Source organism: Nematostella vectensis, chromosome 11 (assembly GCF_932526225.1).
Source record: "Nematostella vectensis chromosome 11, jaNemVect1.1, whole genome shotgun sequence".
Lineage (NCBI taxonomy): Eukaryota > Metazoa > Cnidaria > Anthozoa > Actiniaria > Edwardsiidae > Nematostella > Nematostella vectensis.
Window position 1 is genome coordinate 16,045,383 of NC_064044.1, and position 25,780 is coordinate 16,071,162.

At 47.6% G+C, this 25,780-nt stretch overlaps 1 protein-coding gene across 3 annotated transcripts; it reads right to left on the bottom strand.

The window, feature by feature from the left end:
- Nucleotides 1–2,177: 2,177 nt before the first annotated feature.
- Nucleotides 2,178–25,780, bottom strand: LOC116612340 (mucin-5AC). 3 transcript variants are annotated; one of them, XM_048734169.1, is made up of 6 exons: nucleotides 25,679–25,780; nucleotides 16,369–18,207; nucleotides 15,170–15,405; nucleotides 14,858–15,020; nucleotides 3,016–3,279; nucleotides 2,178–2,964 (listed from the first exon to the last, which is right to left on the bottom strand). In XM_048734169.1, the coding sequence occupies exons 2-5, from the start codon at nucleotides 18,201–18,203 to the stop codon at nucleotides 3,039–3,041; spliced, it is 2,475 nt and encodes an 824-aa protein (XP_048590126.1). In that variant the 5' UTR covers nucleotides 18,204–18,207; nucleotides 25,679–25,780; the 3' UTR covers nucleotides 2,178–2,964; nucleotides 3,016–3,038. The 3 variants fall into 3 exon arrangements, with proteins under 3 accessions (XP_048590126.1, XP_048590124.1, XP_048590125.1); XM_048734167.1 differs by having other exon boundaries at nucleotides 2,178–3,279; XM_048734168.1 differs by lacking the exon at nucleotides 25,679–25,780 and adding an exon at nucleotides 25,131–25,653 and having other exon boundaries at nucleotides 2,178–3,279.

The window sequence follows — 25,780 nt, forward strand, 5'->3', positions numbered from 1 at the left end:
TGACGATACCAGAACATAACATCATAGTGATGATACCAGAAGACAAAACATAACATCATAGTGACGATACCAGAACAGAGAACATAACATCATATTGACGATACCAGAACACAGAACATAAGATCATAACATCATATTGACGATACCAGAACACAGAACATAAGATCATAGTAACGATACCAGAACACAGAACATAACATCATATTGACGATACCATAACGCAGAACATAACATCATAGTGACGATACCAGAACACTGAACATAACATCATAGTGACGATACCAGAACACAGAACATAACATCATAGTGACGATACCAGAAGACAAAACATAACATCAGAGTGACGATACCAGAAGACAGAACATAACATCATATTGACGATACCATAACGCAGAACATAACATCATAATGACGATACCAGAACACTGAACATAACATCATAGTGACGATACCAGAACACAGAACATAACATCATAGTGACGATACCAGAAGACAGAACATAACATCATAGTGACGATACCAGAACAGAGAACATAACATCATATTGACGATACCAGAACATAACATCATAGTGATGATACCAGAAGACAAAACATAACATCATAGTGACGATACCAGAACAGAGAACATAACATCATATTGACGATACCAGAACACAGAACATAAGATCATAACATCATATTGACGATACCAGAACATAACATCATAGTGATGATACCAGAAGACAAAACATAACATCATAGTGACGATACCAGAACAGAGAACATAACATCATATTGACGATACCAGAACACAGAACATAAGATCATAGTAACGATACCAGAACACAGAACATAACATCATATTGACGATACCATAACGCAGAACATAACATCATAGTGACGATACCAGAACACTGAACATAACATCATAGTGACGATACCAGAACACAGAACATAACATCATAGTGACGATACCAGAAGACAAAACATAACATCAGAGTGACGATACCAGAAGACAGAACATAACATCATAGTGACGATACCAGAAGACAGGACATAACGTCATAGTGACGATACCAGAACACAGAACATAACATCATAGTGACGATACCAGAAGACAAAACATAACATCAGAGTGACGATACCAGAACAGAGAACATAACATCATATTGACGATACCAGAACACAGAACATAAGATCATAGTAACGATACCAGAACACAGAACATAACATCATATTGACGATACCATAACGCAGAACATAACATCATAGTGACGATACCAGAACACTGAACATAACATCAGAGTGACGATACCAGAACAGAGAACATAACATCATATTGACGATACCAGAACATAACATCATAGTGATGATACCAGAAGACAAAACATAACATCATAGTGACGATACCAGAACAGAGAACATAACATCATATTGACGATACCAGAACACAGAACATAAGATCATAGTAACGATACCAGAACACAGAACATAACATCTTAGTGACGATACCAGAACACTGAACATAACATCATAGTGACGATACCAGAACACAGAACATAACACCATAGTGACGATACCAGAACACAGAACATAACATCTTAGTGACGATACCAGAACACAGAACATAACATCATATTGACGATACCAGAACACTGAACATAACATCATAGTGGCGATAGCAGAACACAGAACATAACATCATAGTAGCGATACCAGAACACAGAACATAACATCATAGTGACGATACCAGAAGACAGAACATAACATCATAGTGACGATACCAGAAGACAGAACATAACATCATAGTGACGATACAAGAACACAGAACATAACATCATATTGACGATACCATAACGCAGAACATAACATCATAGTGACGATACCAGAACACTGAACAAAACATCATAGTGACGATACCAGAAGACAGAACATAACATCATAGTGACGATACCAGAAGACAGAACATAACATCATAGTGGCGATACCAGAACATAGAACATAACATCGCAGTGACGATACCAGAACGCAGAACATAAGATCATCGTGACGATAGAAGATCAGTGGAAACAAACATAACTAAACTCAGTTCCGCGATCAGCTTTAAAAACACGTTTCTGTCCGCAATAAAATTGCAATACTTCTATCATAAACTTCTAAAGATGATTTACGGATAAGTATGATCACATGTAGTAATTACCATCTAAATGCAATTTATTTTACTGATTTACCGATTCAATCGGAATCAAATAAAAAAGATTCCATCCGAGCTTGATATTTAGATGGCGGCGGGTAGAAATGCAGTGGGCAAAATGTTAAGTGTACAAAGGCTACGATCAGATTTGTCGAGTGCAGGGCATCAGGTAGTACAATGGATCAGGTAGTATATGTGATCATATAAGTGATCAGGTAGTATAGGTGATCATATAGGTGATCAGGTTGTATAGGTGATCACGTAATAAAGGTGATCAGGTAATATATGTGATCATATAGGTAATCAGGTAGTATAGGTGATTAGGTAATATACGTGATCGTATAGGTGATCAAGTAGTATATGTGATCATATAAGTGATCAGGTAGTATATGTAATCATATAAGTGATCAGGTAGTATAGGTGATCATATAAGTGATCAGGTAGTATATGTGATCATATAAGTGATCAGGTAGTATAGGTGATCATATAGGTGATCAGGTGGTATAGGTGATCACGTAATAAAGGTGATCAAGTAGTATATGTGATCATATAGGTGATCAGGTAGTATAGGTGATCAGGTAATATAGGTGATAAGGTAGTATAGGTGATCAGGTAATATAGGTGATAAGGTAATATATGAGATCAAGTGGTATAGGTGATCAGGTAATATAGGTGATCAGGTAATATATGTGATCAATTGGTATAGGTGATCAGGTAATATAGGTGATCAGGTAATATATGTGATTAAGTGGTATAGGTGATCAGGTAATATAGGTGATCAGGTAATATATGTGATCAAGTGGTATAGGTGATCAGGTAATATAGGTGATCAGGTAATATATGTGATCAAGTGGTATAGGTGATCAGGTAATATAGGTGATCAGGTAAGCTGGATACGCCTTCTCCAACTGGTAAAGCACATAGATCCGATGGTTTAAAGTGACGCCTGTGATGCTGTCATAGTTCATCCCTGTTGATAGGTTCAAAGGCGGTTTTCTTATTTTTCTGTTAGGGCCCATGTTGATCGTGTCTCCGGTAAGTACTGTTGCAAGGAACACTTGGCATTTCGCTTGGCGATTTGACCGCTTTTTAACGTACACATATCTAAACATGCAAAGAAGCGACAAAAATATTTGGAATCACCAAGTCATAATTCACCGATTCGACGGGTATGCTGCCTTCACCTTCACTCTGATTGCAGTAGGTACCATCCCCCCTACACATGTGCTAGCTAAGGCCCCTCAGCCACCCTTTGGATGCATGGCTTACCCCTGATGGCAGTAGGTACCATATCCCCTACACACGTGCTAGCTAAGGCCCCTCAGCCACCCTTTGGATGCATGGCCTACCCCTGATGGCAGTAGGTACCATCCCCCCTACACACGTGCTAGCTAAGGCCCCTCAGCCACCCTTTGGATGCATGGCCTACCCCTGATGGCAGTAGGTACCATCCCCCCTACACACGTGCTAGCTAAGGCCCCTCAGCCACCCTTTGGATGCATGGCTTACCCCTGATGGCAGTAGGTACCATATCCCCTACACACGTGCTAGCTAAGGCCCCTCAGCCACCCTTTGGATGCATGGCCTACCCCTGATGGCAGTAGGTGCCATATCCCCCCTACACACGTGCTAGCTAAGGCCCCTCAGCCACCCTTTGGATGCATGGCTTACCCCTGATGGCAGTAGGTACCATCCCCCCTACACACGTGCTAGCTAAGGCCCCTCAGCCACCCTTTGAATGCATGGCCTACCCCTGATGGCAGTAGGTACCATATCCCCCCCTACACACGTGCTAGCTAAGGCCCTTCAGCCACCCTTTGGATGCATGGCTTACCCCTGATGGCAGTAGGTACCATCCCCCCTACACACGTGCTAGCTAAGGCCCCTCAGCCACCCTTTGGATGCATGGCTTAACCCTGATGGCAGTAGGTACCATATCCCCCCTACACACGTGCTAGCTAAGGCCCCTCAGCCACCCTTTGGATGCATGGCTTACCCCTGATGGCAGTAGGTACCATATCCCCCTACACACGTGCTAGCTAAGGCCCCTCAGCCACCCTTTGGATGCATGGCTTACCCCTGTTGGCAGTAGGTACCATCCCCCCTACACACGTGCTAGCTAAGGCCCTTCAGCCACCCTTTGGATGCATGGCTTACCCCTGATGGCAGTAGGTACCATCCCCCCTACACACGTCCTAGCTAAGGCCCTTCAGCCACCCTTTGGATGCATGGCTTACCCCTGATGGCAGTAGGTACCATATCCCCCCTACACACGTGCTAGCTAAGGCCCCTCAGCCACCCTTTGGATGCATGGCCTACCCCTGATGGCAGTAGGTACCATCCCCCCTACACACGTGCTAGCTAAGGCCCTTCAGCCACCCTTTGGATGCATGGCTTACCCCTGATGGCAGTAGGTACCATATCCCCCTTACACACGTGCTAGCTAAGGCCCCTCAGCCACCCTTTGGATGCATGGCTTACCCCTGATGGCAGTAGGTACCATATCCCCCCTACACACGTGCTAGCTAAGGCCCTTCAGCCACCCTTTGGATGCATGACTTACCCCTGATGGCAGTAGGTACCATCCCCCTACACACGTGCTAGCTAAGGCCCTTCAGCCACCCTTTGGATGCATGGCCTACCCCTGATGGCAGTAGGTACCATCCCCCCTACACACGTGCTAGCTAAGGCCCCTCAGCCACCCTTTGGATGCATGGCCTACCCCTGATGGCAGTAGGTACCATATCCCCCCTACACACGTGCTAGCTAAGGCCCTTTAGCCACCCTTTGGATGCATGGCTTACCCCTGATGGCAGTAGGTACCATCCCCCCTACACACGTGCTAGCTAAGGCCCCTCAGCCACCCTTTGGATGCATGGCTTACCCCTGATGGCAGTAGGTACCATCCCCCTACACACGTGCTAGCTAAGGCCCCTCAGCCACCCTTTGGATGCATGGCCTACCCCTGATGGCAGTAGGTACCATCCCCCCTACACACGTGCTAGCTAAGGCCCCTCAGCCACCCTTTGGATGCATGGCTTACCCCTGATTGCAGTAGGTACCATCCCCCCTACACACGTGCTAGCTAAGGCCCCTCAGCCACCCTTTGGATGCATGGCTTACCCTTGATGGCAGTAGGTACCATCCCCCCTACACACGTGCTAGCTAAGGCCCCTCAGCCACCCTTTGGATGCATGGCCTACCCCTGATGGCAGTAGGTACCATCCCCCCTACACACGTGCTAGCTAAGGCCCCTCAGCCACCCTTTGGATGCATGGCCTACCCCTGATGGCAGTAGGTACCATATCCCCCCTACACACGTGCTAGCTAAGGCCCCTCAGCCACCCTTTGGATGCATGGCCTACCCCTGATGGCAGTAGGTACCATATCCCCCCTACACACGTGCTAGCTAAGGCCCTTCAGCCACCCTTTGGATGCATGGCTTACCCCTGATGGCAGTAGGTACCATATCCCCCCTACACACGTGCTAGCTAAGGCCCTTCAGCCACCCTTTGGATGCATGGCCTACCCCTGATGGCAGTAGGTACCATCCCCCCTACACACGTGCTAGCTAAGGCCCTTCAGCCACCCTTTGGATGCATGGCTTACCCCTGATGGCAGTAGGTACCATATCCCCCCTATACACGTGCTAGCTAAGGCCCCTCAGCCACCCTTTGGATGCATGGCCTACCCCTGATTGCAGTAGGTACCATCCCCTCTACACACGTGCTAGCTAAGGCCCCTCAGCCACCCTTTGGATGCATGGCTTACCCCTGATGGCAGTAGGTACCATCCCCCCTACACACGTGCTAGCTAAGGCCCCTCAGCCACCCTTTGGATGCATGGCCTACCCCTGATGGCAGTAGGTACCATATCCCCCCTACACACGTGCTAGCTAAGGCCCTTCAGCCACCCTTTGGATGCATGGCTTACCCCTGATGGCAGTAGGTACCATATCCCCTACACACGTGCTAGCTAAGGCCCCTCAGCCACCCTTTGGATGCATGGCTTACCCCTGATGGCAGTAGGTACCATATCCCCCTACACACGTGCTAGCTAAGGCCCCTCAGCCACCCTTTGGATGCATGGCTTACCCCTGATGGCAGTAGGTACCATCCCCCCTACACACGTGCTAGCTAAGGCCCTTCAGCCACCCTTTGGATGCATGGCTTACCCCTGATGGCAGTAGGTACCATCCCCCCTACACACGTCCTAGCTAAGGCCCTTCAGCCACCCTTTGGATGCATGGCTTACCCCTGATGGCAGTAGGTACCATATCCCCCCTATACACGTGCTAGCTAAGGCCCCTCAGCCACCCTTTGGATGCATGGCCTACCCCTGATTGCAGTAGGTACCATCCCCTCTACACACGTGCTAGCTAAGGCCCCTCAGCCACCCTTTGGATGCATGGCTTACCCCTGATGGCAGTAGGTACCATCCCCCCTACACACGTGCTAGCTAAGGCCCCTCAGCCACCCTTTGGATGCATGGCCTACCCCTGATGGCAGTAGGTACCATATCCCCCCTACACACGTGCTAGCTAAGGCCCTTCAGCCACCCTTTGGATGCATGGCTTACCCCTGATGGCAGTAGGTACCATATCCCCTACACACGTGCTAGCTAAGGCCCCTCAGCCACCCTTTGGATGCATGGCTTACCCCTGATGGCAGTAGGTACCATATCCCCCTACACACGTGCTAGCTAAGGCCCCTCAGCCACCCTTTGGATGCATGGCTTACCCCTGATGGCAGTAGGTACCATCCCCCCTACACACGTGCTAGCTAAGGCCCTTCAGCCACCCTTTGGATGCATGGCTTACCCCTGATGGCAGTAGGTACCATCCCCCCTACACACGTCCTAGCTAAGGCCCTTCAGCCACCCTTTGGATGCATGGCTTACCCCTGATGGCAGTAGGTACCATATCCCCCCTACACACGTGCTAGCTAAGGCCCCTCAGCCACCCTTTGGATGCATGGCCTACCCCTGATGGCAGTAGGTACCATCCCCCCTACACACGTGCTAGCTAAGGCCCTTCAGCCACCCTTTGGATGCATGGCTTACCCCTGATGGCAGTAGGTACCATATCCCCCTTACACACGTGCTAGCTAAGGCCCCTCAGCCACCCTTTGGATGCATGGCTTACCCCTGATGGCAGTAGGTACCATATCCCCCCTACACACGTGCTAGCTAAGGCCCTTCAGCCACCCTTTGGATGCATGGCTTACCCCTGATGGCAGTAGGTACCATCCCCCTACACACGTGCTAGCTAAGGCCCTTCAGCCACCCTTTGGATGCATGGCCTACCCCTGATGGCAGTAGGTACCATCCCCCCTACACACGTGCTAGCTAAGGCCCCTCAGCCACCCTTTGGATGCATGGCCTACCCCTGATGGCAGTAGGTACCATATCCCCCCTACACACGTGCTAGCTAAGGCCCCTCAGCCACCCTTTGGATGCATGGCCTACCCCTGATTGCAGTAGGTACCATCCCCTCTACACACGTGCTAGCTAAGGCCCCTCAGCCACCCTTTGGATGCATGGCCTACCCCTGATTGCAGTAGGTACCATCCCCTCTACACACGTGCTAGCTAAGGCCCCTCAGCCACCCTTTGGATGCATGGCTTACCCCTGATTGCAGTAGGTACCATATCCCCCCTACACACGTGCTAGCTAAGGCCCATCAGCCACCCTTTGGATGCATGGCCTACCCCTGATTGCAGTAGGTACCATCCCCTCTACACACGTGCTAGCTAAGGCCCCTCAGCCACCCTTTGGATGCATGGCCTACCCCTGATTGCAGTAGGTACCATCCCCTCTACACACGTGCTAGCTAAGGCCCCTCAGCCACCCTTTGGATGCATGGCTTACCCCTGATGGCAGTAGGTACCATCCCCTCTACACACGTGCTAGCTAAGGCCCTTCAGCCACCCTTTGGATGCATGGCTTACCCCTGATGGCAGTAGGTACCATATCCCCTACACACGTGCTAGCTAAGGCCCCTCAGCCACCCTTTGGATGCATGGCCTACCCCTGATGGCAGTAGGTACCATCCCCCCTACACACGTGCTAGCTAAGGCCCCTCAGCCACCCTTTGGATGCATGGCTTACCCCTGATTGCAGTAGGTACCATATCCCCCCTACACACGTGCTAGCTAAGGCCCCTCAGCCACCCTTTGGATGCATGGCTTACCCCTGATGGCAGTAGGTACCATATCCCCCCTAAACACGTGCTAGCTAAGGCCCCTCAGCCACCCTTTGGATGCATGGCTTACCCCTGATGGCAGTAGGTACCATATCCCCCCTACACACGTGCTAGCTAAGGCCCCTCAGCCACCCTTTGGATGCATGGCTTACCCCTGATGGCAGTAGGTACCATATCCCCCCTACACACGTGCTAGCTAAGGCCCTTAAGACACACGTGCTAGCTAAGGCCCCTCAGCCACCCTTTGGATGCATGGCTTACCCCTGATGGCAGTAGGTACCATATCCCCCCTACACACGTGCTAGCTAAGGCCCCTCAGCCACCCTTTGGATGCATGGCTTACCCCTGATGGCAGTAGGTACCATATCCCCCTACACACGTGCTAGCTAAGGCCCTTAAGACACACGTGCTAGCTAAGGCCCCTCAGCCACCCTTTGGATGCATGGCTTACCCCTGATGGCAGTAGGTACCATCCCCCCTACACACGTGCTAGCTAAGGCCCTTAAGACACACGTGCTAGCTAAGGCCCCTCAGCCACCCTTTGGATGCATGGCTTACCCCTGATGGCAGTAGGTACCATCCCCCCTACACATGTGCTAGCTAAGGCCCTTCAGCCACCCTTTGGATGCATGGCTTACCCCTGATGGCAGTAGGTACCATATCCCCCCTACACACGTGCTAGCTAAGGCCCCTCAGCCACCCTTTGGATGCATGGCTTACCCCTGATGGCAGTAGGTACCATATCCCCCCTACACACGTGCTAGCTAAGGCCCTTCAGCCACCCTTTGGATGCATGGCTTACCCCTGATGGCAGTAGGTACCATCCCCCTACACACGTGCTAGCTAAGGCCCTTCAGCCACCCTTTGGATGCATGGCTTACCCCTGATGGCAGTAGGTACCATATCCCCCCTACACACGTGCTAGCTAAGGCCCTTCAGCCACCCTTTGGATGCATGGCCTACCCCTGATTGCAGTAGGTACCATCCCCCCTACACACGTGCTAGCTAAGGCCCCTCAGCCACCCTTTGGATGCATGGCCTACCCCTGATGGCAGTAGGTACCATATCCCCCCTACACACGTGCTAGCTAAGGCCCCTCAGCCACCCTTTGGATGCATGGCCTACCCCTGATTGCAGTAGGTACCATCCCCTCTACACACGTGCTAGCTAAGGCCCCTCAGCCACCCTTTGGATGCATGGCCTACCCCTGATTGCAGTAGGTACCATCCCCTCTACACACGTGCTAGCTAAGGCCCCTCAGCCACCCTTTGGATGCATGGCTTACCCCTGATTGCAGTAGGTACCATATCCCCCCTACACACGTGCTAGCTAAGGCCCATCAGCCACCCTTTGGATGCATGGCCTACCCCTGATTGCAGTAGGTACCATCCCCTCTACACACGTGCTAGCTAAGGCCCCTCAGCCACCCTTTGGATGCATGGCCTACCCCTGATTGCAGTAGGTACCATCCCCTCTACACACGTGCTAGCTAAGGCCCCTCAGCCACCCTTTGGATGCATGGCTTACCCCTGATGGCAGTAGGTACCATCCCCTCTACACACGTGCTAGCTAAGGCCCTTCAGCCACCCTTTGGATGCATGGCTTACCCCTGATGGCAGTAGGTACCATATCCCCTACACACGTGCTAGCTAAGGCCCCTCAGCCACCCTTTGGATGCATGGCCTACCCCTGATGGCAGTAGGTACCATCCCCCCTACACACGTGCTAGCTAAGGCCCCTCAGCCACCCTTTGGATGCATGGCTTACCCCTGATTGCAGTAGGTACCATATCCCCCCTACACACGTGCTAGCTAAGGCCCCTCAGCCACCCTTTGGATGCATGGCTTACCCCTGATGGCAGTAGGTACCATATCCCCCCTAAACACGTGCTAGCTAAGGCCCCTCAGCCACCCTTTGGATGCATGGCTTACCCCTGATGGCAGTAGGTACCATATCCCCTACACACGTGCTAGCTAAGGCCCCTCAGCCACCCTTTGGATGCATGGCTTACCCCTGATGGCAGTAGGTACCATATCCCCCCTACACACGTGCTAGCTAAGGCCCCTCAGCCACCCTTTGGATGCATGGCTTACCCCTGATGGCAGTAGGTACCATATCCCCCCTACACACGTGCTAGCTAAGGCCCTTAAGACACACGTGCTAGCTAAGGCCCCTCAGCCACCCTTTGGATGCATGGCTTACCCCTGATGGCAGTAGGTACCATATCCCCCCTACACACGTGCTAGCTAAGGCCCCTCAGCCACCCTTTGGATGCATGGCTTACCCCTGATGGCAGTAGGTACCATATCCCCCTACACACGTGCTAGCTAAGGCCCTTAAGACACACGTGCTAGCTAAGGCCCCTCAGCCACCCTTTGGATGCATGGCTTACCCCTGATGGCAGTAGGTACCATCCCCCCTACACACGTGCTAGCTAAGGCCCTTAAGACACACGTGCTAGCTAAGGCCCCTCAGCCACCCTTTGGATGCATGGCTTACCCCTGATGGCAGTAGGTACCATCCCCCCTACACATGTGCTAGCTAAGGCCCTTCAGCCACCCTTTGGATGCATGGCTTACCCCTGATGGCAGTAGGTACCATATCCCCCCTACACACGTGCTAGCTAAGGCCCCTCAGCCACCCTTTGGATGCATGGCCTACCCCTGATGGCAGTAGGTACCATCCCCCTACACACGTGCTAGCTAAGGCCCTTCAGCCACCCTTTGGATGCATGGCTTACCCCTGATGGCAGTAGGTACCATCCCCCCTACACATGTGCTAGCTAAGGCCCTTCAGCCACCCTTTGGATGCATGGCTTACCCCTGATGGCAGTAGGTACCATCCCCCCTACACACGTGCTAGCTAAGGCCCTTCAGCCACCCTTTGGATGCATGGCTTACCCCTGATGGCAGTAGGTACCATCCCCCCTACACACGTGCTAGCTAAGGCCCTTAAGACACACGTGCTAGCTAAGGCCCCTCAGCCACCCTTTGGATGCATGGCTTACCCCTGATGGCAGTAGGTACCATATCCCCCCTACACACGTGCTAGCTAAGGCCCCTCAGCCACCCTTTGGATGCATGGCTTACCCCTGATGGCAGTAGGTACCATATCCCCCTACACACGTGCTAGCTAAGGCCCTTAAGACACACGTGCTAGCTAAGGCCCCTCAGCCACCCTTTGGATGCATGGCTTACCCCTGATGGCAGTAGGTACCATCCCCCCTACACACGTGCTAGCTAAGGCCCTTAAGACACACGTGCTAGTTAAGGCCCCTCAGCCACCATTTGTATGCATGGCTTACCCCTGATGGCAGTAGGTACCATCCCCCCTACACATGTGCTAGCTAAGGCCCTTCAGCCACCCTTTGGATGCATGGCTTACCCCTGATGGCAGTAGGTACCATATCCCCCCTACACACGTGCTAGCTAAGGCCCCTCAGCCACCCTTTGGATGCATGGCCTACCCCTGATGGCAGTAGGTACCATCCCCCTACACAAGTGCTAGCTAAGGCCCCTCAGCCACCCTTTGGATGCATGGCCTACCCCTGATGGCAGTAGGTACCATCCCCCCTACACATGTGCTAGCTAAGGCCCTTCAGCCACCCTTTGGATGCATGGCTTACCCCTGATGGCAGTAGGTACCATCCCCCCTACACACGTGCTAGCTAAGGCCCTTCAGCCACCCTTTGGATGCATGGCTTACCCCTGATGGCAGTAGGTACCATCCCCCCTACACATGTGCTAGCTAAGGCCCTTCAGCCACCCTTTGGATGCATGGCTTACCCCTGATGGCAGTAGGCACCATATCCCCCCTACACACGTGCTAGCTAAGGCCCCTCAGCCACCCTTTGGATGCATGGCCTACCCCTGATGGCAGTAGGTACCATCCCCCCTACACACGTGCTAGCTAAGGCCCCTCAGCCACCCTTTGGATGCATGGCCTACCCCTGATGGCAGTAGGTACCATCCCCCTACACACGTGCTAGCTAAGGCCCTTCAGCCACCCTTTGGATGCATGGCTTACCCCTGATGGCAGTAGGTACCATCCCCCCTACACACGTGCTAGCTAAGGCCCTTCAGCCACCCTTTGGATGCATGGCTTACCCCTGATGGCAGTAGGTACCATCCCCCCTACACACGTGCTAGCTAAGGCCCCTCAGCCACCCTTTAGATGCATGGCCTACCCCTGATGGCAGTAGGTACCATCCCCCCTACACACGTGCTAGCTAAGGCCCTTCAGCCACCCTTTGGATGCATGGCCTACCCCTGATGGCAGTAGGTACCATCCCCCCTACACACGTGCTAGCTAAGGCCCCTCAGCCACCCTTTGGATGCATGGCTTACCCCTGATGGCAGTAGGTACCATCCCCCCTACACACGTGCTAGCTAAGGCCCTTCAGCCACCCTTTGGATGCATGGCTTACCCCTGATGGCAGTAGGTACCATCCCCCCTACACACGTGCTAGCTAAGGCCCCTCAGCCACCCTTTAGATGCATGGCCTACCCCTGATGGCAGTAGGTACCATCCCCCCTACACACGTGCTAGCTAAGGCCCTTCAGCCACCCTTTGGATGCATGGCTTACCCCTGATGGCAGTAGGTACCATATCCCCCTTACACACGTGCTAGCTAAGGCCCCTCAGCCACCCTTTGGATGCATGGCTTACCCCTGATGGCAGTAGGTATCATATCCCCCCTACACACGTGCTAGCTAAGGCCCTTCAGCCACCCTTTGGATGCATGGCTTACCCCTGATGGCAGTAGGTACCATATCCCCCCTACACACGTGCTAGCTAAGGCCCCTCAGCCACCCTTTGGATGCATGGCCTACCCCTGATGGCAGTAGGTACCATATCCCCCCTACACACGTGCTAGCTAAGGCCCCTCAGCCACCCTTTGGATGCATGGCCTACCCCTGATGGAAGTAGGTACCATATCCCCCCTACACACGTGCTAGCTAAGGCCCTTTAGCCACCCTTTGGATGCATGGCCTACCCCTGATGGAAGTAGGTACCATATCCCCCCTACACACGTGCTAGCTAAGGCCCCTCAGCCACCCTTTGGATGCATGGCTTACCCCTGATGGCAGTAGGTACCATATCCCCCCTACACACGTGCTAGCTAAGGCCCTTCAGCCACCCTTTGGATGCATGGCTTACCCCTGATGGCAGTAGGTACCATATCCCCCCTACACACGTGCTAGCTAAGGCCCTTCAGCCACCCTTTGGATGCATGGCCTACCCCTGATGGCAGTAGGTACCATCCCCCCTACACACGTGCTAGCCAAGGCCCTTCAGCCACCCTTTGGATGCATGGCTTACCCCTGATGGCAGTAGGTACCATCCCCCCTACACACGTGCTAGCTAAGGCCCTTCAGCCACCCTTTGGATGCATGGCTTACCCCTGATGGCAGTAGGTACCATCCCCCCTACACACGTGCTAGCTAAGGCCCTTCAGCCACCCTTTGGATGCATGGCCTACCCCTGATGGCAGTAGGTACCATATCCCCTACACACGTGCTAGCTAAGGCCCCTTCAGCCACCCTTTGGATGCATGGCTTACCCCTGATGGCAGTAGGTACCATATCCCCCCTACACACGTGCTAGCTAAGGCCCTTAAGACACACGTGCTAGCTAAGGCCCCTCAGCCACCCTTTGGATGCATGGCCTACCCCTGATGGCAGTAGGTACCATATCCCCCCTACACACGTGCTAGCTAAGGCCCCTCAGCCACCCTTTGGATGCATGGCTTACCCCTGATGGCAGTAGGTACCATCCCCCCTACACACGTGCTAGCTAAGGCCCCTCAGCCACCCTTTGGATGCATGGCCTACCCCTGATGGCAGTAGGTACCATATCCCCCCTACACACGTGCTAGCTAAGGCCCTTCAGCCACCCTTTGGATGCATGGCTTACCCCTGATGGCAGTAGGTACCATATCCCCCCTACACACGTGCTAGCTAAGGCCCCTCAGCCACCCTTTGGATGCATGGCTTACCCCTGATGGCAGTAGGTACCATCCCCCCTACACACGTGCTAGCTAAGGCCCTTCAGCCACCCTTTGGATGCATGGCTTACCCCTGATGGCAGTAGGTACCATCCCCCCTACACATGTGCTAGCTAAGGCCCCTCAGCCACCCTTTGGATGCATGGCTTACCCCTGATGGCAGTAGGTACCATCCCCCCTACACACGTGCTAGCTAAGGCCCCTCAGCCACCCTTTGGATGCATGGCCTACCCCTGATGGCAGTAGGTACCATCCCCCCTACACACGTGCTAGCTAAGGCCCTTCAGCCACCCTTTGGATGCATGGCTTACCCCTGATGGCAGTAGGTACCATATCCCCCCTACACACGTGCTAGCTAAGGCCCGTCAGCCACCCTTTGGATGCATGGCCTACCCCTGATGGCAGTAGGTACCATCCCCCCTACACACGTGCTAGCTAAGGCCCTTCAGCCACCCTTTGGATGCATGGCTTACCCCTGATGGCAGTAGGCAGCATCCACGGCAAAGTATGCCCCTCTACCCCACATTCCGTCCGCTGAGTATCGCATGTCAAAGCCATCCTCATTACTCCAGATGACCTTGGGGTCATTTTTTCTGGTTCCGTGAAAAAGCTCCATCTCATTCACCCGAGAAACACCTAACAATAGAAATATAATCTCAGGTAGATCCTCATGCTCAGACAGGAGTGGTAAAACAAAAAGGAATGGGGAGCCAATTGTTCTGTACCCGTTCTATGCTCATAAAATTAGCGCAGCCAAAATATCACCGTATATAACTAATGCTTACCATTCTTTTCCAATATTAGAGCTCTCTGCACTGCATACTTCCTGTAAAGCCATTTATTCTGTACGCGCTCTATGTTCGTAACATTAGCAGCAGGCAAAGTTTTTTTCAGAAGACTCTCAACATGAATGAACTCCGCTGAGCCGGGCCGGACAATGATAAGCTCGGCTTTGTCGCCCTGTGCTTGCCAGTAATCTGGATAGGTCTGTGCCTCACGTGGGACAACATTCCTTGCATGACTAAACGCATAAGGAAAAAGAAAACAATCAGGAGGTCTTTCCCATTGTTGGAACAGTCGGCAAAGTTTCACTCTATAGTGCCTCTCTCCACTGGCGTCCGGGTTACATTACCGGATTTATCGGGATTTGGTGTGGTTATTTCTGGCTTTTGATGTCAGGGCTTTTCTGCGTCCGTTTTTCCAACATTTAAAATCAACAATAAAAAAATTAACTCAAAATTAACGATCTAATCTGTGGGAAGACATGAGTCGTACGGCGGCTTGCAAAAGGCGCCTTCTTATGCCTTCAACCCGGCCACGTTGTATCTTCGGTCTCGTAACTCGGTAGTTTTGGCTGTAATAAGATTGATTAGCATAACAAATTCATAATATTACATCACATTTCATTTTGTAATGCGAAGCCTTTTAGAAGCTGACAATGTGGTAAATGGTACATAGGGAGGGGGGGGGGGGAATGGTAAATTTGGTACATGCATAGCCCACGTGTGCCCAACTAACATTTCAGCTACTGTACAGGCTGAAATGCTCTCTGGACCAAGCTTTATGTCCCTTCCAAGTCTTTCACCTTGATTCGACCTATTTTTTGGTTTACTTTATTATTTTTTTCCGCTTGTCAATCACATCAAATTTGTTGAGATTCGTTTGGCCGTTATTGTTGCCCTCATTTTGGAATAACTAGTCATGATGCATCTCGTTATTTCGTGCATCATGCTAAACTGCTTGCTAGATTCCGTCATTCAAACTAATTCAATTACATTTGGTGCTTTTTGATTTATTAGCGCTTAACCGAAATGAAACCATTTCGGTCCTGGCCAATAAAACGCTTCAAGGATTTTGAATGACAAAAAACAGAAGCCGATTTAGTTGTTGGAAATTGCCGGTGAGAGTTCACTTAATATTGAAAACTACAGTAAGACGGAGGTGGATTAGCTTTCCTGATCACAGCATTTGAAAAAATACACACCTAACAGGAGTTTTATCGGCAGTATCGTCTTCGACATCTGGAATCCTGACAAGCTCGACACAAACGCCACGATGATCATGCATTGTCATGTGCACAAGATCAACATGGCATTTAAATGGAGTACCCGGGAATTTCACTTTTACATAACCCCTTTTTGGGCGTTTAAACTTCTTTTCTAAAACATTATTTTCGATTTCGCTAAATGCCACCAGCTTGGCGTTGTGTTCCCAAAACCAAGTCACCTTTGTTTTCTTTGAATTTGTCTTCTTCAGGCAATGTACATTGGTCGCAAGTTCCTGCGCAACTCTCCTGGGATCAGACTCAAACTCAGTAAGCATACGGCGGATAAGATCCTCGTCAATATCAGGGAATACCTTGCACAGAGCTTCTACGTCGCTTTCAAAAGCGAGTGCCTTGTCCGAGTCTTGGGGGCGGGAGTTTGAGGGTGTAGAGGATGGAGCTGATCTGTCGGAGGTTGTTGTGGTGGTCGGTGGAGTAGTGGCTGTTGCGGTTGGTGTGACGAATGCTTGTGTAAAGCTGGTATGTATGTTGGCGCCTTGAACGGCACTTCCATTAGCTTCATTACTTACTTGCAAACCCGAGGTTGATGGGTAAGAATGGTTGCCAGATCTCTGGTTTCTACCAGAAGAAACTGCACTCTTCTTTGACTGTTGTAAAACCTGAATGGCTTGCTTGCTCGCTCTCGAAGTACAGGAAGCAGCAGTGCTGTTTACAACAGAATCATCTTTGGTTCTTGAAACCGAGGGCAGGCTTGACAAAGAAGCCGACATCTGTTGTACCATATTCAACAACTCCTTCCTTCTCTTATTTTTTGCACCAGGAAAAGTGCTACACGTGTTACTCTTACATGGGTAATTTTGCCTTTGAGTTGTCGGATTCATAGTAGGATGACTCCTGATTGAAGTGGTTTTCATTGGAGCATTTTTACCTTTAGGGCAACTATTCTCTCTTTTAAAGGGACCGTTATCATTTTGCAAAGACAAATTCTGAGATGACTGACTTTTGTTTTGGGGTGTACTTCTTGCAGTATAGGGTTTTGCAATATCGATTGCTGCAGAGGTTTTATCAGTGCATTTCCTCATTGCTGACTGCACAAGTTTGTATTTGCCCCGCTTTATTTGAATACCAACCACAGGTGTTGCGGTTGAGCTGGGACATTTGATTCCACTGTTCGGAACGTTAGTTGAAGTGATTTTACTCGACGAATCCTCTACACATCTTTCTCTACTTTGCTTCTGAGCATTAGAGTCGTCACCATTTGTAAAAGTAGAAGTACATGTAATACCATTCTCATTTCCATCGAGTAGCATATTCGTTATAACCTCAACACAGTTGGCATTGTAACTATAAAAATCCAAGTATGACTTGATAGTGCCCACAGCAGTAGTCGGAAACATTTCTCTTAGCGTTTTAAAATTATCCGCATAACTGGAACTAAGTGAGTAACCTGACGAGTTTGCATCGTTGGAGGAACGGGTAGCAAAAGATGTTCCAGGCTTTACCGCGCCAACACTGTCGACAGGAAGAGAGTAGCTGCCGCCTGGAAGAGTGCAAATCGAGGAAACCTTAGAACTCCCAGGAGAGCCTAGTTTTGATGTCAACGCAGGGGTTTTCATTGAGCTAGTTCCCCTGCCACTCGAGCATGTCTTTTCAGGAGTATTAGAGGAAGCTTTGTTACCCCATACGCTAACAAGTAGATCATCGTCATCATCATTATCACTGTCGATATAAACATCGCGGGCTCGTTTAGTGGCATTTCCACCTTGTGGGTTATCGCTTGTGCAATTTCGTTTCTTGGGTGACTTCCGGTCCATTGTTCTGAGAAATAGAGAATATGAAACTTTATCATTATGAACTGAAATCAGACCTAAATGTTATAATTGGTTCTCCTTTTTCCAAGTTTACAGAGGTAAAGGAAACTGGAGAAATATACAGTAAGAGCAACTATTATCAAAAGGTGAAGGTGTCTTAGATAAGATCTCGTTTTCCCCGATTCTTTTAAGCATAACAAATCACAAAAAATCCTTTTCATAAGGAGCGAAAGTCAACAACCTTACATATTTCTTGGAATCGAAATGTTAATTTCATTCATCTTTTAAGGAGCTTAGTTAACTTCTAATGCACCATTAAGAGTCAAATTACCACATTGTTTTTTTTTTTGTGAAGTTATTAATTTATCTAAAAAAAACATGTACATACATTAATGTTCCAAATGGGGGATGGTTGCTAGGCTATGCGCTCCCTATCATACCATGCTCTCTGTATCATACCATGCTCTCAGTATCATACCATGCCCTCACTATCATACCATGCCCTCCCTATCATACCATGCCCTCCCTATCATACCATACTCTCCCTATCACACCATGCTCTCTGTATCATACCATGCTCTCTGTATCATACCATGCTCTCTGTATCATACCATGCTATCTCTATCATACCATACTCTCTCTATCATACCATGCTCTCTCTATCATACCATGCTCTCTCTATCATACCATGCTCTCCCTATCATACCATGCTCTCCCTATCATACCATGCTCTCTCTATCATACCATGCTCTCTCTATCATACCATACTCTCTCTATCATACCATCCTCTCCCTATCATACCATGCTCTCTCTATCATACCATGCTCTCTCTACCATACCATACTCTCCCTATCATACCATGCTCTCCCTATCATACCATGCTCTCTCTCTATCATACCATACTCTCCCTATCATACCATGCCCTCTTTCTATCATACCATGCTCTCTCTCTATCATACCATGCTCTCTCTATCATACCATGCTCTCTCTCTATCATACCATGCTCTCTCTCTCTCTCTCTCTATCATACCATGCTCTCCCTATCATACCATGCTCTCCCTATCATACCATGCTCTCCCTATCATACTATGCTCTCTCTATCATACCATGCTCTCCCTATCATACCATGCTCTCTCTCTATCATACCATGCTCTCCCTATCATACCATGCTCTCTCTCTATCATACCATACTCTCCCTATCATACCATGCCCTCTTTCTATCATACCATGCTCTCTCTCTATCATACCATGCTCTCTCTATCATACCATGCTCTCTCTCTATCATACCATGCTCTCTCTCTCTATCATACCATGCTCTCCCTATCATACCATGCTCTCCCTATCATACCATGCTCTCCCTATCATACCATGCTCTCCCTATCATACCATACTCTCTCTATCATACCATGCTCTCTCTATCATACCATGCTCTCCCTATCATACCATGCTCTCCCTATGATACCATGCTCTCTCTCTATTATACCATGCTCTCTCTCTATCATACCATGCTCTCTCTCTATCATACCATGCTCTCTCTCTCTCTATCATACCATGCTCTCCCTATCATACCATGCTCTCCCTATCATACCATGCTCTCCCTATCATACCATTCTCTCCCTATCATACCATGCTCTCTCTCTATCATACCATGCTCTCCCTATCATACCATGCTCTCTCTATCATACCATGCTCTCTCTCTATCATACCATGCTCTCTCTCTCTCTCTCTCTCTCTCTCTCTCTCTCTCTCTCTCTCTCTCTCTCTCTCTCTCTCTCTCTCTCTCTATCATACCATGCTCTCCCTATCATACCATGATCTCCCTATCATACCATGCTCTCTCTCTATCATACCATGCTCTCCCTATCATACCATGCTCTCCCTATCATACCATGCTCTCCCTATCATACCATACTCTCTCTATCATACCATGCTCTCTCTATCATACCATGCTCTCCCTATCATACCATGCTCTCCCTATCATACCATGCTCTCTCTATCATACCATGCTCTCTCCCTATCATACCATGCTCTCTCTATCATACCACGCTCTCTCTCTCTTTCATACCATACTCTCCCTACCATTCCATGTTCTCTCCCTACCATACCATGCTCTCCGTATGATACCATGCTCTCCCTATCATACCTTGCTCTCCCTATCATACCATGCTCTCTCTATCATACCATGCTCTCTCTATCATACCATGCTCTCTGTATCATACCATAAAAATAAAGGTGAAGCAACTGCGTTTTAAATGCAAATAAACGAAGTCGATTGTTTCTTCTTTATTAACTGACATTTGCATTTTGAACGGGACATGAAAACGGGGCGCGAAAGCAGCGTGGTTTCTACATCTACATCTACATCTACATTGTTAATCCACAAAGGGGTTACCATCACTGTGGATATAAATTAATTGTATAAATAAATACATTAATTAATTAATTAACTAAAATAAATAAAAAAAAATTAAAAAAAAAATAAAAAATAAAAATAAAATAAATAAATAAATAAAAAAAAATAAAATTAAAAAAAAAATAAAAAACATAAAATAAAATAATAATAGAAATAATAATAATAATAATAAAAAATAAATAATAATAAGGCAGAATAAAAAAAAGATTAAATAAAGTAAAAAGATAAAAATAGTTTAAACAGCATTATTGGTATTAATATAATTTTATTGATTTAATTTAATTTTATTCGTTCTCTAAAAATATTTGCACTAGTGAAATCCAGGGTAAGGCGGGGCAGCTTGTTCCATTCTTTTATTGTCCTACAGAAAAACGAGTTCTTATAAGCTTCTGTTGTTGGACATAACTCAATAAATTTATCTGGATGAGAGCTGCGTAATTGGCGGGTGCGTCTATCAATATTGTCTGGTATCTCAAGTGCTGATTTTTTGTTAACAGCCTTGTAAAATAATGTAAGCCTGGCATTCTGGCGCCTTTTAGAGAGAGGGGGCCACTCCAAATCGTTTAGGATGTTTGTGACTGTGCCAGGAGTCCTATCCCAGCAATTTGTAACAAAACGACCCGCCCTCCTTTGAACCTTCTCAATCTGTTTGACGTGTTTCTTCAACCATGGATCCCAGGCAGAGCTGGCATACTCTAAGTGTGGAAGAACGAGCGATTTATAAGCAGCTTCCTTAATGTTCTCTGGGCAGTTGCTTAGGTTGCGCCTAAGAAAACCTAAGGTCTGGTTGGCTTTGGACACTTTGTTGTTTATATGCCAGCTCCAGTCAAGTGTGTTCGAGAGCTCGACGCCTAGGTATGGATGGTGTTCAACTGGTTTAAGGATGTGGTTCATCAATGTGTAGTTAAATACTATAGGTTCCCTATTTCTCGTGACTCTCATGACAAAACATTTTGTTGGGTTAAAGGACATGAGCCATTTCTCTGCCCATTTCTCGATGGAGGTAAGATCAGACTGGAGCTGATGTGCATCAGAAGTTGCCTCGATGACACTGTATAAAAGAGTATCATCAGCAAACAATCTTATGGTAGAAGATTTACAATCATTGCCGATGTCATTTATGTAGAGTAAAAACATCAGTGGGCCGAGAACGGTCCCCTGGGGCACACCAGATGACACACTTATAGGGGCAGATGAGACTCCATCAACAAGAACGGATTGTTCCCTATGTGTTAACCAGGTTGTAAGCCAGGTCTTTAGGAGACCCCGAATTCCATAAAAATCCAGCTAGGAAATAAGCCGCTGGTGGGGAACAATATCAAAGGCTTTACTAAAATCCATGATGATCAGATCAGTTTGTCTGCCGAGATCTAGAGCTTTCCCCACATCCTCTAGGGTGGTTATTAATTGCGTTTCACAGGAAAAGAACCTGCGAAAACCATGTTGGAACTTGACGAGGATATTATGGGTATCAAGATGATTCATTATGTCATGGAAAATAATGTGCTCAAGTATTTTACAAGGTACAGCAGTCAGTGAAATAGGACGGTAGTTGGAAGGGATATTCTTATTTCCCTTTTTGAACACTGGGGTCACATTTGCACTGAGCCAGCCATTCGGGAGAGTACCGGTCTCTAAAGATTGTGTGAACAAGAACGTCAGAGCTGGGGCGATTTCATGGGCAGCTTCTTGTAAAATTTTACAGGGGATTAAATCAGGGCCATTAGCTTTCTTCGGGTTAACATTTTGAAGTAGTTTGATAACACCGTCTATAGATATTAAAGTAGACGGTATAGTCGGATAAGGACTTGGTCCAAGTGTAGGTATAGAACTATTATTTTCATGAGTAAAAACGGACTGGAACTGTGAACTCAGAGCACGTGCCTTACCAAGACTGTCACTGACTAATTCACCCTTATCATCGCGTAGGGGAGCAACACCAACATCATGGGTCTTTTTGGACTTGATGTACGTCCAGAACCGTTTGGTTATGGTATGGTTCGCTGTTTCACTACCCTCTGGGACTGTTAAGAGCTGGGACACATACTCGCTGTGTGCCTTAGCGAGATTTTTCTTTACGAGTCAGTGATTGTGGTTTTAAAGAAATCATAGTTTTCATTGATCAATTTATGATAGGCCTCATTGTTGAAGTAATTATCAAGATGTTTTTTAAGGTCAGTTTTCACTGCCCCCATGTTACCTTTCTTAAATACAAAGACTTTACGAGGCTTTTTCTTGTTGAAAGAGGGCTTCAAGTTTAGATCAAATAACACCAGATCATGATCACTCATGCCGGGCTCAACCACTAGGTCTAATACCATCTCTGGGCAAGTGGTGAGAACAAGATCGAGGGTGTTCTCCCCTCTAGTTGGCTCCATAACATGTTGAGTCAGTGAGTGGTCGTTCACAATGTCCAAAAACTTGTGGTTTACTTCAAGCCCATAAGTAGGATTAGGTCTTACAGCGTATTTATAATCTTCCCATGATATACTAGGCAGGTTCAGGTCACCGGTAATGAGGATGTTAGGAATTGGATTTTTAACCAGCTTGCATAATGCACCATCGAGAGTTACAAGGGGGTCAACATTTGAGTCTGGGGTCCTATAGACTGAGCCAACAAAAAGTGATTTGCTTCCTGCAATATTTATCTTTGACCAGATGCCTTCATAATTACCATCCATTTGCTCCTCGTAAGTCACCACAAGATGGTTGGAGAAAGCAGACAACACCCCTCCACCAAATTCGTTTCTATCCTTACGAAAAAAGGTGTAACCTTTCTCCAGAATTTCAGCCGAAAAGACAGTGTCATTAATGTGGGTCTCATTTACATTAACAATATCAGGTTTGTAGTTGTCAATCAGGCTTTGAAATTCAAGGCGTTTATCTTTACCCTTTAAGCTACAAGCATTCAGTGTTAACAATCTCAATTTGTGGGGGTCTTTCATTTTATATGATGCAGGAGATCTTTGCCTGGGGGAGGATGTTAGTGGCTGGGGCGATTTTGAGCCGGATGATTGTACTGAAGTTGATAAAGATAAATAATAATTGTCATCAGGAATGTCAGGACCACTTGATGACTTTGAGAAATTGGCCACATCACAGGCACAGCAGATCCAAGAACAAGAACTGTTAGCAAGTGTATTGTAACTTTCATTGCTTATTGAGCAGCAGTTTGTGTGATACCATGCATCGCAGTAGTCGCACTGAATACCCTTCTGGTTGCATTTAACTGGTTTTGAGCATGCTCCACAGGGATACCGGTAGGTGGGACCGGGATTGAGAGGGATGTCCCCACTAAGAATGAGTAGGCGAAAGGCGAGTGAGCTTGGGTTACTCCTTGGAGCGATCAATTTTCTACGATTGGGATGAATATTGTTCATGAAAATTTTAACTTTGTCCAGGCTCATTTCAAAAAGTGCTGGTGAAATGAAGGGTCCGGCCTTATACTCAATTAGTGGGCTCTGCCACCGTAATAAGAAATTCTGGAGATGTAGAGCAAATAGGAGTACTATCAAGGGGGGAATGAGGTGGCCTGCCATTATGCCAGATATAATTATTATATATATATATTTTTTTTTGAAAAAGAATTACAGAAATAGTATTGTAGGTTATTTTCCGGTTATTCCGGTTAAATAATTGTTTGATTGTATATAATTATTTGATTAGTTTCCCTTTCTTTTATTTAACTAGATCAATTAATTATTAATAATCAATAATCAAGGTAAAATTAAGTAGAATAAAATAGTTAAAAGACTACAATGAAAATGCAGGGTGGCAAAAACAAGTTGGACTCGAGTCGCCCGTAAACTGAACCAACGCGCTCAATCAACAATGCACTTAGAACCCACTGGTAGAAAAACTCCAAGCAGTATTACACAACAACGCAATCCGACCGCAATCACTAACTCTTTGTCATCAACCCAACTGTGACTGGCCTACCGTGAGACTGACACAACAACAGCGCATCGCAATCAGGGCTCAGAAAAATATGCAAATCCTTCGCAGAATTTACAGGCGACTGATTTCGGAGCTGAATAAATTATTGTTTGTAAGTGAAGAATTATCCAAAATATCACTTAAGCTTATGGTGAAAACACAAAGTACAGTTTCAAAGACAAGAAAACTAAGCCGGAAAAACAGGAGACAACGTGGGAAGTCAGTTTTTGTCGTAGGACAAAACGGCGGACAAAACAATGTGACAGAGTCACAACAGTAAAAATATAGAAATGGCGGGAAAGACTCACGAAGTGCAACCAGTTTAGTCAAGAAAGGCTACAGGAGAAACCTTATGGCAAAAGAAAACCCTCTTGTATTACCTTATGACCCTCCGCCTGTGATATTTGTGATACTCATGCGACTTCAATGATGCTACGCTGCATTCAGGAAATCCAAAAAATTTCAATTTTCAATACGCGAATTTCTGCCTTAAAATAAACTAATATTGCTATTCTCCAACTCTTCTATATAGTCAGTAAATGAGAATGAATGTTGTAATGGTTTGATGTCTGGCGAAATACCTTGAAGGCTCCACAACTCTCCACCTCGCGCTATCTTCAGCTCATGACAGAAAAACACAAACCACATCAAATTTTACAGTTAAAAAGCTGCATTCAGAGAACTAGGGAACATGGGCATCAATCCAAGAGTTTTTAGGTATGTGGAATATTAAAATCGTTGCAGCGAGCTAGCAGAATCCCTTCAGCTGTTTTTGACGGGAACTTCGAATGTAAACAATCATTGCGACGTCGGAATACACTTCACTTAAACAACGTACAACCAGCATCTAAAACTACGATAAACATTTCCACATATACATATGATGATCGAAGTAAACTACACGACAAGGCTGATCTCAATCTAATTATCAGACTGATGGCAAAGGCAGAGCAGCTGCGTGTTCTTAAAATTATTCCGGTTTGATTCTATGTGTAAAACACGATTATATTTCAAAGACATATCAAAGACCGCTAAACGCGCTTTCTCATCAAAACTCATTGACTGAAGCGATTAAATGCAATTATAAAATGCTAAACTTTGTTTAGAAAACTGTCTCTTAAACTCATACCTTTAGCATTGGGATTTCAATTTCCTTGAGATGTTTTGTTTGGCGGAGTTTGGGGTATCCAAGGAGTTCCCCGGCGATCCGTCGCGCTTTGAGCCCGCAAAT